Genomic DNA, 19,111 nt, shown 5'->3' on the forward strand with positions numbered 1-19,111 from the left:
TGTGTTGGTGAGTTAAAAAGAAAGCCTGGAAGATTTTTTACCTGTATGGTACGAATAAATGATACAGAGACTCTTTCTTCAAATTCATTCACTGGAGTATACAAATTCAACACCTTGACAATCTGTGGGAAAGGAAATCATCAAAGTTTCAGTATATTATCACATACACACTGGGCACCTATGATCCTGAAAACTAAAGGATCTTTATGTACAATCTTCCATTCTATTCACTGAAATGTACTACTTTCTGCGAATCATCTCCTTTCTTCAAGATCTATACAGATGTGTATCCTTGGTGACCCAAATGAAGTTAGCCCAGAGATCAAAGCAACAGGGAGGTAACTTCTGAATTTCCTTTAGTATCACCCTTAAATTATTTCAATATATGGCGCCTCCCTGGTGGCGCAAGGGGCTAAGCACCACACTAAGAAGCTATCCACAGCCTCTGCAGCATGAGTTCCATCCCTGGCAGGCCAGGGAGCTACCCACATGGTGCAGCAGACCTCTCCTGACTCGCCCACTGCTCCCCTCAGCAGTGTATTTCAGTAGATCTGCCTGTTCTGCTCCCCACTCTGTCTTTGGTGAATCCTCTCACCCCCTGCATCTCTGGCCTGTACCCCAGCTCTTGTATGCATAACTAAATAAATCTTTTTAAAAAATTTAATACAGGGAAGTCGCTTTACCTGGGCAGTGGTCAGAGCATTGCACATGGAGCAGATAGCTTCCGCATCATCGTCTGTTTTCTTTTTCACTTGCAAAAGCTGAGCAGCCTGGATAAGAGGCTCCAGGGTCTCTTTTGCACCACTGTTCATGAGATTCTTGTCACGCAGCCATTCCTCCAGCTGGCTGACATTGTACCTGCACCAAAGAAAAGAGTAAGAGAATGCAAATTTGCTGAATGTTTTTGTAAACGCCTTCATTTTTTTGCATGAGACTTTGTCAGGAATTTCAGTTAAAATGACAGGTAGCATTTTTGTTCAATTTTCTTAAATATTAGCTATGCTTGAAATTTTCTCAGTAGTCATGAGGTTTATAATCATAATTACGTAAGAAGAGCAGATGACAAGAGAATATAATTCCCTTTAATGGAATATAGAAATGCAGCCATTAGAGCAAACGTTGCTAAAAAATTAAATAAAACACATAACCTGGCTGTGTCCTTACTAAACTCTAAACACCTCAGAAAAATACTTTCTAGCTTCTCTTACAAACTCCAACTTTCAAAGTAAGAATTTATAATCCTTTAGGTACTCCCTCTCCCTCAAGTGAGTGCACTGAAGAACAAAATCCTCTTATATTGACTCTGTGCTTCAGTCCTCTTCCGGAGGCACCTGGAAGATGAAGACAGTGGCTCCGGGAAGCTCGGGGATGGAAGGGAAGATGGGCAAGTGAGGGCAATGAGAAGATAAAGACCCCAAATATGCAGCCAGCCAGCACAGAGGCTGAGGCTTCAAGAGGTAACCAACCAAGTGACAGTGGCTCTCAAACTAAAACAAGGTAAATGGTTATACAATCAGAATTTAGTGATCAGGCAAGTCAGAGGCAATATATGATGACAGGTGCTTCACCTGAACGAAATTCTACTATCGAGTGGAAAGTATTATCTTCTTAATGTTAACCTCAATAGATGTGGGCCAGAGTGGAAAACTCAAAAGGAATGCTGAGGTTTTCTGAGATTGAATAACCAAAGACTTCTGTAAGAGAAAACCTCTTCTTCCCTCTTGGTGAATAATCTAGCTGTTTTAAAATTTATTATTTGCAAAAAAGTCAATTCTATTATGATAATGAGGTTATGCTGGAGAGTAGTTGGGTATAAAATTGTGTGCAGCTTTTCTTAAAATATAAAGTGGCATATTTCGAGTTTAGTAAAAGATCTCTTAGACATGTTTTTGTTACCATAGGTACCAAAAGGTATTTTATCAGAATAAATTTCCAACAGTCAAGCATTACAAATCTTTTCCTAATTGTTTTGATATTTTGTTATTGTACAATTAAAACACACACAAAAGGAGAGGAAGCAACTATCTCATTTTTATGTATTTTTTTCCATCTCTCCTCAAAACAGCTCAATGGCAGCCTCAAGCAAGCTGTCAGCTCTCTGTACCCTGGTAGGCCTGTTGTGCAATGAGAAGAGACCAAGACAGGTGTTGGCATTTGCTCACCGAATCTGCATGCCTTTACTCCAGGAGCACATGTCTTTCCGCAGGAGGAGGTTGTTCAGGGTGATGGCCCCCACAATGTAGAACATCTGCTTGACCACCTGCTTGATGAGTTCGGGATCCATGCCGTGCTGACACATGACTGAGTGGAAGGAGTTGAGCTGCCGGAGGATGGAGTCCAGTGTGTAGGTGCCCTCATCAGCGATGCTGGAGGTTCGCTTTCTCAGCCCTGTCGGTTTCACCCCGGATACACCCTGAATGGTTTCATGCTCCAGCATGCCAGAGACTGCAGGAATAGTTCAAGTGTTAGAAGAGAGGATCTGGAAGGAATCCTGTTTCATGTGTGCCTGTGGGCACGTGCACACAAGCGCACATGCACATGTGGGCACATGCACACATACACACACACACACACACTCTCTCTCTCTCTCTCTCTCTTTAGGAAAATGATCTGAGCATCATAATAGAGTGAAAAAGAACTTCACACACACGAAAGACTTCTGGATTTTAAATTTTAATGAATAATTTTTAAATGCAAAAATAAGAAATCCTAATGGTATATTTTCTAAAATATGAAGAAGTGGCCTTGTAATAGTATAAGTGTGTGCTATCTTGAGGGTTTCTAAGAGAAAGGTAACAGGTATGGAGAAGAGAGGCATTCTCCAGTGATAGCTGAGCCCCAGAGGCAAACAACTCATGAGACAAGAAAGGCAGGAGTGGGCAGTGAACCTGGAAAAGACTTGGGGAGGTGGAATTTGTGCAATATTGTGGGGCTGGAGAGCTGGATCTGCCTTGCCCTGACCTTCCCACAACAGCAGGGTGAATGAGGGGCTAGTCTCAACCTGGACTCAGTCTCCTTCTCTGGGGCACAGTAACTCCCTCTACTATACTGTCACACAGTATTTGGCCTGCGCATGGATTTGGGATGCCGACTTCCTGTACTGGGAGCCCCTGGAGAAGCTGTGCCTGATTCATTTTTACATATCCTAGTGCTACATGTGACTTTCATAGAACGTCATACTGACGTAATGTTAAACTGCTAAGAGATAGGATAGTGGTTTATTATGGGACATTCTAGTGGTGAACTTGTTTAGCCAATAAAAACTGGCAGAGTAGAAGAAAAATTGGCTGAGGCTAACATTCTTTGAATCTGTGTTACTGCTTGCATTTTCATTAACCTAAGTTGCTTTTAATTCATGATCTCCTTTTATGTTTCTATTTGGTTAACTGTGGGCCTCAAGAAAAACTGGAATACTATGAGCACATAGAAGGGAATGAAGAAGTTGTGGAAATGTGGAAAACACATGGATGAGGAAAGAAAGGATAGCTGGGAACATTCTTAAGAGTGTGCTCATAATTTGCCTGAAGATAATAGTTTGATAACTAATATTTTTTAATTCAATGCTTTCAAAATTAGCAGTCCAGCAATGAGTACTGGCTTCCTAATTCCTATCTAACCCATTGTACATATTCCAAAGGAAAAAAACTACAGTATGTGAACACCCAGAATAAGTGTATACACACTTACATATATAAATATACACATTTAGAAACACACATTTACACAGTTGCCTGTCCAAAAGAAACTGCTACTTTAAACCAATTTGCTTTTAACAATTCTATGGGGACCAAGAGATGTACAACTCAGCATAGAGTGTCTGTGACCTGTTCCTGTTGCCCAGACTCTCTACTGTAGCCTTTCAGGCAAAGTGCAATCCTCCCAGCTGCCTTAGTTTTAGATGGGTACCTAGGAAGCCCTGTGTAGTAGTGTCCTAGACTGAAATTTAAAGCATTTGTGAAAACTGTACTGGGTATGAGTCCCATTGCTGGGCATAAAGCACAGGCCAATATATTGGAGAGGCACAGCATACTCTGGGAAGAAAAACTAGATACTTCCATTTTGATCATGTGGAAACAGTGATTTTGATGTGTCCCAGTTGGTCATGGCTAACATGCCATGTTCTGAGATGTCTCCATTAATTTTAGGGCTGACTCTTACTACTTTATGTTTTCTGTATAAGTACATTCCTCCAAACATGTGCCGTTCAAGGTCATCCACTGGTAAGCATGTGTGGTAGAGACCCAACTGCTGGCAATCACAGGCTTACCGATCATAGGCTGAAGGATGTTCTCCAACACCCGCACGAGTTGCTGGTAGATCTGAATGGCTAAGTCACTCAGCACCTGCCGGTACTCAGCCAGGTCAAAATTGGTGAGGCAATGTTCATTCTGGCGAGATGTGTTGTGCTTCATAAAGCCCTACAAGCATAACACAAAGGTAACAATACACATGAAATAAAATGACTTTTATCTTTTTTAATCAACATCTTCATACTTCCTCTTTGAAGAATTTCCATCCATCCCATAGATAAATGCAAGTGTAATAATCATTCTCAAATACTGTGTGTTTGCTTCCATCACATCCCCCTTTGACTTCTTACTAGCTTTTGATTATTACCTAAACTTGGCAACCTAGCATTTAGGTCTTTCCAATCGCAATGTCAGTGAAACAAGATGGAGAAACAATCTGGGAAAAAAAATCAATATTTTCTTTTACGAAGCAGGTGGTTTACTACCAAACACTGAAGTACCTAAAGTATTAGCTTCTTAACTTTAGTTCATTAAAAGGCCTATTTATAAATACAGCAGATCCTGAATAAGTCTGTTTCATTCAATGTCACCTCATTATAACATGGATGAGAAAAAAAAACCCTGGATATCGCTGAATGAAATAGTTATTTGAGGACCTGCTTTTCTTATATATCATCTTACTTCAAGTTGGTTTCCAATTTGCCGATGACTTTAAGCAAGGATTTATTATGTACTATATCCAAAGGATATACTAAACTTAAAACAGACTAATTTCTACAGAGACAGGTGAACAAATAAAACTTTTCCCTTTACTACATTTCATGGCATCAATTGATACATAGGATTTTCAGTATTAGAGCTTAGAATGGAATCTTCTGGTATGTTTGTTACATTGGAAACCAACTTACAGGCAGGTACTCTTGTCAGACATTGCCTGACAGAGGTAACTGCCTACCTGATGGGTCCTGCTCACAATCAAACATCTGCCTCCCTACAATCTACTTAATGACCTGCTCTAGACGTGGGGACTGACAGGACAGGTAATGGTCCTTTTAGGGGGATTCTGTCCTGTCAGGGAACCTGCTTGCTCACATTTGTACTTTCCATCATTTGCCAGGCCAGTACTCTGCCCAGAAAGTGCCACTGCTCAGCCTCTTTGCCTCTCCTCTTAGCAAAGGATGGGGAGGCTGGAGGGTTGTGGTTAGGGACACAGGCTCTCAGAGGTGGGCTGACTCAGAATCCAAGCTCTGCACATGACTGAGAGGATATGGGCAAACTGATGAAATTCACTGAGTTTCAGTTTTCTCATGTGTAAAACTGGGTTGTAAGTTCTACCTCAGAATTAGATGTAGGAATCAAATAGCATACACAGAAAGTGCTGCCTGACACATACTAAGCAATCCTTAATAACCAGCAATTATTAAAGTATTACACAGTTTTGAAATATGAAGCCTGTTGAACAACTAATAATACATCACTAGAAAGAAAATGAGATTTTTGGACAAATCTAAAGAGACATAGTTTATCTTGATTACCCTGTCCGTATTGTAGCAAGTTGACGGTGGTTAATTTTTAAAAATAGTTCAATATCACTAAAGCCTACTTTCACATATTGATAAAAAGCTTGATTGTTGGTAATGGTTCACTGAATACACATTTTATTGTTGCTGTGCTTTCCTTTCTCACAGTGTAAACTCTCAAAGGGGAGAAACTATGCTACTTCTCAATTCACTACTTTGTAAAAAATGAGCATCAAATAAAGCTAAGGACTTCCTAACCACCTCTGACTGGAGGTTTTCAAACTAATATGTAGTTAAACATTTCGCGCTTTTAAAATTTTTCTTAAAAAGGCCAGAGAAAGTATAGCATGCTGGTTTTGTAATGAAGATCTTCTTACCTCTTCTCCACTGTACTGCTTCAAACAGTGCAAAAATCGGCATGTGTTAGAGAGCCAGAAGGAAACAGTCTCAAAATCATCACCTCTTTTCTGAAAGAAAATAAACCCAAATTAGCTTTTGCCTTAGGGAAGTAACAACCTGAAAGGAACAGAGCAGATACCAGGAGGCCCATTTCTTTCTGTTACCATTATAAACAAGTATAAAAATAAATCACATTACAGTTGTTAAGTCTTACACAATTGCTAGGAAATTTTAAGATCTGGTTCTTGCTTGGTTGTTACTTGGCTTGGCGTTCATTTTTTTGTCATTAAAAAATGACGTGCCAGGCCTCCCAAGTGGCGCAAGGGGTTAAGATGCAAACTATGAAGCTATTTGCAGCCACGGCAGCACGAGTTCGATCCCCAGCCAGGGAGCTACCCACATGGCGCAGCAGACCTCTCCTGTAGCGCCCACTGCTCCCCTCAACAGTGTACTTTGGTCAATCTGCCTGTTCTGTTCCCCACTCTGTCTCTGGTGAATCCTCTCACCCCCCCACACCTCTAGCCTATACACCAGTTCTTGCATGCATAAATAAATAAATCTTTCTAAACAATGATGTGCCCAGTCATTTAGTTGATGTTAGCTTAGCAGTCCCTTCAAGCAGAAAAGAAATCCATCAAACCACAGATTACCAAACTCACTTTCCTTGGGTTGAAGGGCATCAAAAGGATTAAAAGCATATGAAGGAATCACAAATATTGCAAAGCAAATTAGGTTAGAAATCTCATCAGGAAAAAACAATTTCTGAGCATGGAATAAGAAATGAGATGAAATCCTTGCAGAGCGATGCAGGTATGAATCACTTAACCATAGGGATATGTTTTAAGGAATGTGTCATTAGGTCCTTGTGCAAATAACACACAGTATAGTTGCATATACCCACACAGTCCAGATACTGCACACCTAGCCTCTATGGTGTAGCCTACCAGGACCACTGTCACATGTGCAGTCCATTTTTGACCAAAAATGATATGAGACTTTATGAACAGGGGAATTTGTTTGGCTCTTCATTAGGCTTGAGGCATGCCAAACAACTGTTGCTATATCAAAACAGGGTGTCAACACAAATACACTTCAACTCAAAACAGGAAAGTGAGACTAGTACATTCAATTTTTAAATGGCATTAAATTTAAATTTAAATTCTCTTTAATTTTTATACAGTCTGGTACAGTAATTAGTCTATGTGGATCAGTGTCGTTTGTATTTAATATGAGAAGGAAACTGATTTGGTTTTGTTGTCTTTGTAGGTGTTAAGAAGTAGTAAAACTTATGTATATTTACTCACAATGTAGCATGTAAATGAGATATTCATTAATTTTATTTTTTCTAAATGTAAATGTTATAGAGCTGTATTAGAAGGTTTTTTTTGTTTTGTTTTTAACAAAGATTTATTTATTTATTTACACAAGCACTGGGTACAGTCAGAAGCGCAGGAGGGTGAGAGAATTCACCTGAGCCACAGCGGGGAACAGAACAGACAGACTGACTAAGAAATTCTCTGCTGAGGGGAGCAGCAGGTGGCAGGAGAGGTCTGCGCGCCATGTGGGACCCTCACCAGCAGCCGGGGATCAAACCGGCACTCTAGAGGCTGTAGGCAGCTTCGCAGCCCAGCGCTCAACCTCTGAGCCACCGGGGAGGCCCGATTCATTAATTTTAAAATATAAAATAAAATCTTCAGAAACTCTACACTTTAGTAACCACTGTGGAAGGCATCTACATATTGTGCAACAGGGACCGAGAACCAGCATTTGTTAAAAGCTCATGACCAGGGGCTGCAGGGAGGGTGTGTCTAATATGTACAGAGTGTCAACCTGGGAAGGTGAAAAAGCTCTGGAGATGAATGGTGCTGATGAATAACTGCACAAAAATTGTGACTGAAAAAAGAAAAACAGCTAAATAACAAATTTAATGTGTTTTTTATATATATATTTTTTACCACAATCAAAACAAATAGCTTTGAAAAGACATCTAGATTTGAAAGAGTCCTCTGGGCATGCTAACTACCTACTTATCTCTAGCATAAAAGTTCTCATTAAGTTAGACAACAAGAAAGCAAAGTACTGGAGCATATTTTCTCAGTTCCTCATAGAAACACTTGAGTTAAAATTAAGTATAATGTTCTCTTTTTTTCCAGAGAGTTAAGAGGAGGATTATGCAATGTGACTCAGTGATTACTGAGTTATGTAGGGTTTTTTGCTCTATTATATAATTTTGCTGCCTTTTCCAACTATCTGTATGCTGCTTCTCACAAGTCATCAGGTATTTCAGGTAATGAGAAAATGGAAAGAAAAGTTGGGAAAAATTTCAATATTTTAACAGACACCTTTTTGTATGAATGAGCCACATGTTACTGAATTTACATGATACCTGTTTTAATGATAGCATCATATTTCTATAGAAGTGGACTCTCCTAAATACTTTTGATTTAGTTCTAAGATCCCAATGCAGACTATTTCTGTCTGGTAAACTTAATTTACTTCACAATTAAGTACAATTACATAAAATTAATTTTGATGACTACTCAACCTGAGTCCTGTTTTGAAAGAAGTCACACAGACACGTTGCAACAGAGAACTGGTGACTTAGCCCAAGGAAGGAAGGAAAAGCACCTCTGTGTAGATTATATCATCATTAATATTCACTATGAGAATATACACTGACCTTTAATACTTTTTTGATGCTGTTAATTGTTGAAGTCAGCAATGACCTTACTTTCTGATCATCATTTAGGTAGTCAGCATGTCTAACACACATGAACAGGATATATGCTGGTAACCCTGGAATCAAATTGACAGCTACACCACGTGGTTTCAGTTCTAAAAAAAGACAGTAGGAAAAATAATCTTACATAACACTGAAAGTCTTCATGAGGAATGCTTTGTGAAATATAAAAGCACAGTTCTCCTGTGAAAGTTTAATCATTCAGGGTAAACAGGTCATATAAAAAAAAGGATAGAAGAGCTCAGTAAGTGGAGGAATTCTTGCAGGTAGGAACAAGTCAGTCTCTGGTGTCTACTGACACAACGATAACTCCCAAATCTGTTTCTTGTCCTAACTCTTCCCTTGAATTCTACCCTGTGTATCAACTGCCTTCCTCACATTTTGCTCACGAACATCAAACTGGACATATTCCACACCAAACTCTTGCTTCCCTATGGAACTGGTCTTCCAGGGGTTACCCCTGTCTCAGTAAATGGCAGTTTTAGTCTTCTGGTTTCTTGGGTTATAATCGTTGGCATCATCTTTGACTCCTTTCTTTTTCTCATTATACAAATTAATCCACGAACAAATCCAATTGGCTCTACCAACAAAATATATCCGGCATCCAACTAACTCAAGGCCACCATCCCCTTTCTCTTGGATATAGTGAGAGTTTCCAAACTGATCTCCCTGATTCATCCCTTGCTCCCCAGTAGGAGATTTTTCGCCAACATCAGAGTAATCTGCAAGAAAATATATGCCAGATCTTGTTCTGAAAGTCTTCCAAATAGCTTCTCCTCTTTCATTTATAAAATGTGTGTAATCTGTCCTTGTTCGCCTTCTCCAGCTTACTGCAATCCAGCCAAATGGGTCTCCTTACTATTCGTTGAGCATGCCAGGTGTACTCTCCTCCCAGAGCCTATGTACTTCATGGTTTCTCCCTAGAATATTCTTTCCTCAGATATTAGTATGACTAGCTTCCTTACTGCATTTGGCCTCTGTCCAAGGATCACTCTATAAAGAAAAGCTTTCTGAAAACTTTATATAAACTAGTATACCTGCCTTTACTCTTTATCCTTTTTATCACATTGTATATTTATTTTATCCCTCTACCCTAACCCTGAAAAGAAGGTTCTCTGAGAATAGGGACTTCACTTTGTCCATTACCCAGTACCTAGACAATGCTCAACACATGGTAGGCTTTCACACAGTGTTTACTAAGTTGACTATTAACTCTATGCATAAAAACCAGTGGCTCCTTAATATTTTTGCTAATGAAGATTATATTGAAACTTAAGCGCCTCTGTAACTACATTTAGTAGTTAAGTTTAATGCCATCAACCCTAGGGACACTGAATCACACATAACTGCCCATCACACTGCTGCCACCTGTGGGGAGAAAAACTATGCAAAAGTTGAATAGGAGAGGGTTATTGCTTTTTCAGATCATAAATTATGGACTGTATAGACTTCCCTAATCATTTCCACCTTCCTGAAAACTCTTGCAGAGCAAGCAGCTAATAGACAGTCTTAAGGGCCTTTGGATGCTCTGAAATGCTTTTTTCACTCCCAATTTATTTGTCTTGTGTTTTCCTTCCATTGTGGGAATCTTTTCCTTAACTCTTGTTTCTTCCTTATTGCTGAACTGCTGTTCTTAACCTATTTAGTCACATAGCTTTCTGGGGAAGTAAGGAAAAAAAGAAATTCAGGAACATAAATGGTCTAAATAGAATTTAAATGGTATAGCAGTAGCTAAACTTCAGATTCCCTTGAAGGGTTAGAAGAATATATATTAGACACGACCAAGCTCCCCCTTCTCTCTGCCACCCAGTCCTATTTGGTTTAATTAGTCAGCATTACTTTCAACAACTTCCCAGGTTAGTCCATATACAGCCAAGGCTGACAAGGTCTGGCCCTACAGGATCCTTCTGGGTGGATCCGAGACAAGGGTCCCGCAGTCTGACAGATAACACACTGTATAATGTTCAGTATGCAATAGTGACTGAAGAAACTGATGTTGACTATTTCAGAAATTAGAGACCAGTCTTTCCTACCACCTACACATGTACCAGAAATTTTAGGTCATGCAGAAAATACTTGCCCAGAATCAGGTTCTTAACAAGTTTTTGCTCATCTTCCTTCTTGTATTCCAGCATTCCTTGGAAATCTTTTTCTTTCCTGGGAATGTTGACTGGACGGATAGGCTCATCAATGATCTGTCCTGGAGATATATTCTCCATCTGACCCACTTTAGGAGAAGCAAAAAAGAGAAATGTGGTTTATATAGAAAAGATGAGAGGATTCCATGTTCCTATAATTTTAAGTGACCTCTATAGCAATAGAAACTTTTCATATTTGCACATAATTGTCCCCTCTTTAAATCTTTTTTCTACTAAAATTGGGTGGATAGATGGCAAAATTATATGGTAATGTCACTCTGACAGCCACTTTGGCAATTATCAACATCAAAGAATTGTACTTGATTCAAAAGCTTTAAGATTTTTTTTTTGAAAAAGATTTAGTTTATAATAATATTAACTGTCACAAACAAAGTGGCTTAGCTTCCTGGTTTACTAATTGGTACCAATCATAAAAAGATAGACTTTAATTCACTCAGTGGCAACAAAGATTGTCCCTCATCTCTAGCTCTGTGAATCTATATAGTCATTAAAGAAAAAGAACATTTACTTTAAGTGTATCACTGCATAAAGTTCAAATCATATCTAGATAGTTGGTAGACTCATGTTTCTTTACATTAGTCACCCCTCATTCCCAAAGAAATAATGAACAGATAAAAACAACTTCTAATAAAATTTCCTGAATATTTTAAATTCACTTTTTAGTAAAGTCCTGAAAGTTTTACAATGAAGTTGCAACAAATTATAGTAAAACCACTGGTCAACAACACTTTCAGATGTTAAAAATGGCCACTATTACCAACAACAGTTACTTAGAGAAGAATGATATGGGTTTTTAAAAAGCCTCCAAATTTGAGAATTGAATGGGAAATGCAAAGGAAGTAAGGGAACACACAAGTTATGATAGTGTTTATCATATCTAGTGTTTATCATATCACTATCTGGTAAGTAGGGCTTTTTAATCCTTTTATCTATAGGAAAAGGAGACAGCTAAGAAATCTGTTTAGGAATAGATTAAATTTCAGGTTAGAGACTATCGTCAAACAAAATGCAGATCAGATTTATTAGGCAAGTTTGATGTTGCTGTCTCAACAAGGCATCAGTAGTGCTTCTCCTGTCACTCTGGACAATTTCCTGGTTAGTTCTTGAAAGCCAGCTCCACAGCCGCGGTTACCACAGGGAACAGAGACACCAGCCAGTGCTCTTGCTCATGTGGCAAGGAGCCTGGTGACACCCTGTCCACCTCATGCAGCAGCAAAACACCAATCGAAACTCTCAGGGCTGAAAATCACCACCGTCCATCAACACTACAGTATCTAAAGAGTGATTACATTACTACTGGACAAATTAAGGCGTGGCTACTTCCCATAATATAGTGTTTCATATGCACAGTAAGTCTGGAAACTGCAGGACTAATTGTAAAATGTATGGCTATATGTGATTCAAACTATTTAGTTTTACATAAATCATCTCTGGAGTCAGTTTAAACACAACACAACAAGGATCTTGCAATCAGCACCTAATAGCCTTGACAGCTCACTTACAGGTTGCAAAGGTTGCAAGTAAAATACATAATAACATCCTCACCATCTATGTCACTAACCACTGTAGGCAGTTTCTAGGAGGGGAAACTGGAAGGAAAAGGATTCAACATGTTTAATTTATCAATAAAGGTACAGCTCTAGACTCCATGTAATCCAAAAGGAATGTTCTAAAAGTAGTGATTCCATCATATCTAAGGTGCAGCTGATTATGAAATACACTGTTATTTTAGATAATACTAAAGAAGGAAAAACACTGTCAATTAAACTCTAAACCATAAACAATTATAAAAGACATATTCTAATTTCAGAAAAATAAGCATCTTGGAATTTGTGAAATATAGTTAATATTGTAACAAAGGGATTTCATGTTTTAAAAGAAAACCACTTTTCTTTTTTAAAATACCTAACCAAGATATTTTTGGTTCTGCAAAAAATGTCAGAGACAATTTCTGCCATTCTCATTAAAATGTTTTTCTCTGCTCGTGAAGTCTCCCTAGAGATTTAAGTCTTTATAAAAAGTTACAGATGAAATATAGGTATCAGCTCTACATCATCTTGATTCATCTAACAAATGACCTATTAATTACAGTAAATGTCAACCCTTAGGTAGCACAGAGAACCATAAAGTCTAAAAGAGAGAAGCCAGTACACCACCCCATTTTTCAAAGACTCCTGGGAGACCCAGGGGGTCATTTAGTCCAAAGTTCCACCTAACATAGAAATCCTTCTAGAAAGACCTGAAACAACTCCTACTTTCACTTTCTTAATTCTTTATACTTCACGGAAACATATTTCTCACCATTTTTGTCCCAGAAATGAGAAGGTTTTTTTTTTTAAATTATTTTTTCCCATTTTGGTACCAGAAGAGTTGATAATTTCAAGTTTAAATGAGTCCTTCAAATAAATGTGTGTTTAGGCAGAGAGAATCTACTGGGAAATATAACATCAAGGAGAGAAGTAAGTGGTCCTCAGAAGGTATGGGCCCTAATCTCAGTTTGGCCACCAATTAGCTGAGACTTTGGAAGTCACTTATGGTTTGGGGGCCTCATTGTCCCCTCCTATTTATTTATTTATTTTTAAAGATTTATTTCTTTATTTATACATACAAGAGCTGGGGTACAGGCCAGAGGTGTGGGGGTGGGTGAGAGGATTCACCAGTAACAGTGGGGAACAGAACAGGTAGATTGACGGAAGTACACTACTGACGGGAGCAGCGGGCAAGTCAGGAGAGGTCTGCTGCGCCATATGGGTTGCTCCCTGGCTGGCCAGGGGATCGAACTCTGCTACAGAGGCTGTGGACAGCTTCATTGGTTGCATCTTAACCCCTTGTGCCACCAGGGAGGCCCTCCCCTCCTATTTAAAAGTAATTGATTTCTAGAATTTTATAGGTCTAAATTCCCTGACTGAAAATTGAGACAGAACCCAACACCCACTCCTAGATTAAAATACAGCACGAAACAGATCAAAATTTGAAACATTCTCCATTTAGCAACATAATTTCTGCTAAAAATCTCTATATGTTGGTGTTTTAAAAAGTATTGATTGGCTTCTAGAAAAGTTTCCTTAATTAAGTGTAGCCCAAAGGAGGAGGCAAATGTCTTGCTATTTTAAACCAAAAGGATTTAAGTATATTATATTTAAAGAAAAATATGAGAAAACTTTTAGTAATTAGAAGATGTTTTTTTGTACAAGTTTGCCAGTATTTTTTGTATAAGGGGAGATAAAGGACAGGGAAAGTGTTGGATCATTTCTTTATTCTCTAATTTGGGTGGGGAGGGTATAAGATACTCAGCAAGTACCAAATTACATAGATTAATTTCATTGTATTCTTCAGATCCTTACCTTTCAAGTCAAAATATAAGTATCCTTAAGAATATTGTTACTGTCTTTTTGTTTAATCTATCAATGCTTAAATGCTACTTAAAGAATCAAGAACATAGTTGGCAGTATAGTTCAACTTGAATAAGGTTGATTTCTGATTGATAATGTCTTAAAATTGCTAATACCCTGAAAAAGTCTAATCTATCTAATTAAAAATATACATATCAAAGAGAGCTGGATGAAAACTTAAAAATAACAAATGGCTTTTCTATTTATCAGTGTTTACTAACATATGATAAAGGAACCACTAGCAATTTAAAAAATAATCTCACAAATTAATACCCTTAAAATTAGTTCTTCAAGCATACTCTGCTGTCTAGTTACCATCTTATGATAGTGCAGAGTTAAGTGCAGAAAGGTTCGCTGAATAAAGGCTTTTAAAGGTCTGCCAACAGATATTATAGTCCATGTGTGTGGTTGGGAAGTTCAAAGTTTTACTGTGACATATAAATCATGTAATTCCAAAAGGTTATATGTAAAATATGATTACAAAATGATCTGATTTCTAAACAAACATTTCAGCATTTGTACATCCAAGGGAAAATTATTTTCTTCAAAATAAACATCCTTGTTACTGTTCTCTAAAAATTCCTAAATTGCATTTCTTCAGCCAACAAAAATTTATGGAATGATAAGTCAGACATAATGCTGGAAGCTATGGAAAAAAAGGGGAAATTGAGAAAGCCAGTAACTAAATATGACAGTGAAAACCACAAAAGATACAAACCAACAATGAAAAGTTACCACACATCAAAATCCACCCCCTCCAATGAACTCTGTTACAGCAGTCACTCTAAATATAAGTAAGTTCATTCTGGTTTTTGTTCTGGGAAGGACACGCATCTCTTACCATGACTATACTTTCCAAATTGCCTTTTTGTTGTTGTTTCTGAATAAACTCATTTTGTGAAATAATTGGTTGTTTTTTGCTCAAAGTCAACAATTCATTTGTATATAATAACAAGTGATATTTCATTACTTCTCAAGATGGTTTCCTATCATCATGAGATTTTCCATTTATAATAATTCATTTTTTCTTATTTACTTCTCTTTTTTTTCCACTCCATTAGATGGTAAGTTCTTTGGGGACAAAGACTTCATCTTACTTGTCTTAATATCTCCAGTATTAAGAATAACAGTAATAATACAACTAAGCTATATATGACATTTACTAGTATAAAAACATTATACTTATTAATGAGTTTAATCCCTATAAACTCTGTCAGATCGATACCATTTTCATTCCCACTTAACAGATGGGAAAACTAAGGTATACTGAGATTCAGTGACTTGTCCAACACCAAAAGTGGAACAACCAGAGTTTAACCCAAGACTTTAACCCATGACTCCAGAAGCCATGCTCTTAACTGCTATGCTATACTGCCTAGCACAGTGTCTGGGATATAGAGGAATGCTATTAGGTATTTGTTGAATGAATGAGCTCACTCTGTAAATTATTACTACCATGAAAAGAACATATTTTCCTACCAATCAATGGAAATTTCTACTCCAGAGGCCAGATTGGCTAAAAGTTATTTTTTGTTATAGTCCCTAATATTTGCATGCAAACCTCTATTAGGTTACTAGTAAAGCAATATAAAACCAAGATTCAATAAGTGTCATAGAAACATGATTAAATACCTTCTAGTTCACCAATTTTTTTGGCAAATACTTTCAGTTGTTTTTTCAGTTTCCGGACAGTCTTATCTTGTTTTTCAAGTTGTTCCATCAAATCCTACAGATCAAAATGAAACATATATTAGAAATATCAAAACAGGCCCTCTAAAATGTGCAGAAGGAAAGCAGACACAAAATTGCAGAAATAGCAATGTTAGTTTTACATAAAAGCTCCAGAAAAGCTCGGTGGTGGAGCCACCACCTGGCTAAAACTGGTACGCACGGGAAACGTGGCTACAATAAAAGCTAAATGTTAAAATAACAATGCCATAAAGTCCTTTACAGTGTGATGGATAGCAGGCTCCCCAGGGACTCTTTTCTAGCAAGCTCCATGTGGGTAAAACAATTAAATTCTCATAAAATGTACTGCTATTCCAGTGGAATGTTTTTTTTTTTTCTCCAAGGGGGAAGAGGCAAAATAATTTTGATGAATTCACAAAAATTTGTGGGTAGTTTTAAGGATGACTGAACATAGGCAGGAATTTTTAGCTGACACCTATGTGTTTGAGCAATCTCTATGACATGTTGTCTTTGGAGATGCTGAAATAAGGCCTTTAAGAAAGGTTAAGAATTTTAAGGAATAAATCGTTAAGTTGAAATATAACCACAGAGAATAGGACCTTGGACCAAATGGTAAGAAGCAGAACCCAAATATAAACTCACAGGTGGTAAAATTTTGCTTATAGGGGGCATAGGGGTAATTCTGAATACTTTATGCAAAGAAAAGAAAACAAGCAGTACACTCAAGAGGAGGAGATTATACAAGTCTATGATAACTGTTTTTCTGTTTAAGAATTCTCTCAAATGCCAGGCACAGTTAAAAGATCAATATTTGAGAAAAAAAAGTGGACAACAGCAGATTCAGAGCTTAAAAGGGCAATGAATCAGTGTTATCTATGGTTGTACAGATTTTGGAAAGAAAAGCATCTACAAATATAAATGTTCATCCATTCTCCAATTTTGACTGGGCAGATTTAGATACTGCAGCAATGATACAAGGAATGGCTGCTAACATTCACAGTGTTCAGTTGTGTTTCTTGGATATCTTTTGTAACACATTTTGCTTCCATCACACTGCAAGCCTAGCATTAACAACCAATCAAAGGTGACACAGGGACGCAGGACGCTGACACAGGTCACACACTGGCTAAAAGACAGCTGTGGGAAGAAACAGTTGTTGTGAAAGTTTTTGAAGAGACTTCCTGGGCAGAGGTAAGCAGCAGTGTTCTTTTCAGTAATAGAGAGCTAGAAGGAGCAGGGAAATAACAGAAATGCACTCTGTGTGTACATACAATCATCCGTTTGTAAAGTGAAATCCGGTATGATTGATACTTCTTAGGGTCATCTGCATATAATTCCTCAAAATACTGAAAAAACAGGCACAATGGATATTTTGGCTGAGGGAATGCTACCTCAGCAAATCAATTTTAAAATAGTTTAAAACACAAGTGATGAAACTATATACCCAGAAGGCTCTGCTTCACCCCTGGTCTTGGCTTTCTCATCTTTCTCGGGCAGATGATTCTAACCATATTTACACACATCTATTTTACTATGCTCAGAGCAAACAGGCTATGGCCGGGACACAATCATCTGGCAGGTCACAGAAAAGTGGTAAGACTCCTTGGATAAGGCCATTTATTCACTCCTCAGATCAATGCAACCACATTTTTTGCTGCTGGCAGCAGCATTAAGAGTGGGAAAGACATAAAATGAAAGTGAGAATAATGGCAATGCTGGCACCTGCCGGGGACCAGCCTCCGGCAAAATGTCATGTCAGGGGTTCCTGAAAGGATCAGGGGTTCCTGAAAGGATGAGACGGCCTAGGCGACACGTTAAGGGGCTGAGGGGAACAGGACAAGGTAGTGAGGAGACAGTGACTCTGGATGAGGTGCAAGTGTCTTCTCACTACCTTGTCCTGTTCCCCTCAGTCCCTTAACGTGTTGCCTAGGCTATCTCATCCTTTTAGGAGCCCCTGACACGACATTTTGCTGGAGGCTGGTCCCCGGCAGGTACCCTTGTTTGGAGCTGGAAAGTCTGGTGAGAAGCCATGTGCCTTCGTTCCCTGAGAGGCAGCATGGGCAAGTGAAGCATGTGAACTGGGGAGGGAGAAAATAGCTTTTTTGTGTGTTGGTGGATAGGTAGGTGGGTAGGTTTTGCAGGAGAGTTTCCAAGAATACTAAGCCTAGTCCTACTGCTGCTTTAGTATTCTGTTCCAGTGTTTCTTAAGGAAATGTACATTAAGACCAAGGAACCATAAATATTTTTAAAAGGTGCCTCATTCCCTGTACTTAAGCTTGAATCAATTCTCCAAACTGGTAGTCAGTGTAATGGCAACAGCAGCTGCTGACCTACAAAAGGTTTTACTAAAATTCAGACAATCCACTAACTAGACTCTATGAGCTTAGAATTTGGGGGCTTAATTTATTTTTGAATTAGCTGTGAACAATTGCTGAGAAAATTAATACTGCAGACAAGGTTACAAGAGAAATAAATGCTCAATCAGCTTAGTTAAGAAACTTTGGGAATCTGCCACTGAGAAGCAGGCTTCACCTTGTATTTTACTACAATCATTTATAAGCATGGAATTTGCAGGCTGGTCAGTTGTTATTATATTATTCAGTACATTTATAAATCCTTAGGCATCAATGCATTGTTAGTTTAATTTAAGCAATGATATACTTGAGAGCAATAAAATGACATTTAAAAAAATTCTGTGATTCAAAAGACACCCCCCCACCCATTAGCAATACTTCAGTCACTTTGGAAAGAGTCTAAACAGTGCCCTTAGGTCCCTCTCCCATCCTACAATGGAGTCTCAAGCAAAAAGCTGTCCTCAAAGGGACAGACAGACTATGAAAAGAATACCTCTGGGTTTTGCTTCTAATTAATATAAAAGATGATGCTAGAAAACTATTTTTAATGTAAATGATCATTAATGAAGTCATGGAGGGACAATTCTGTTGGCTAAATCTGCAGAGAA

The 19,111-nt window shown here is 38.2% G+C and overlaps 1 protein-coding gene across 1 annotated transcript in view; it reads right to left on the bottom strand.

Moving 5' to 3' along the window:
• MYO5A (myosin VA) overlaps window positions 1-19,111 on the bottom strand; it is a gene marked incomplete at both ends in the record, with an annotated part of 163,295 nt that overhangs the window by 659 nt on the left and 143,525 nt on the right. The window contains 9 exons of the mRNA XM_084240160.1: window positions 42-122; window positions 684-858; window positions 2,163-2,445; window positions 4,268-4,418; window positions 6,148-6,237; window positions 8,850-9,004; window positions 10,990-11,136; window positions 16,093-16,186; window positions 17,421-17,495. Coding sequence (XP_084096286.1) covers window positions 42-122; window positions 684-858; window positions 2,163-2,445; window positions 4,268-4,418; window positions 6,148-6,237; window positions 8,850-9,004; window positions 10,990-11,136; window positions 16,093-16,186; window positions 17,421-17,495 — 1,251 coding nt within the window. The remainder of the gene's footprint in view (window positions 1-41; window positions 123-683; window positions 859-2,162; window positions 2,446-4,267; window positions 4,419-6,147; window positions 6,238-8,849; window positions 9,005-10,989; window positions 11,137-16,092; window positions 16,187-17,420; window positions 17,496-19,111) is intronic.

The sequence above is a fragment of the Talpa europaea genome, assembly GCF_964194135.1.
Source record: "Talpa europaea genome assembly, chromosome: 8".
NCBI lineage: Eukaryota > Metazoa > Chordata > Mammalia > Eulipotyphla > Talpidae > Talpa > Talpa europaea.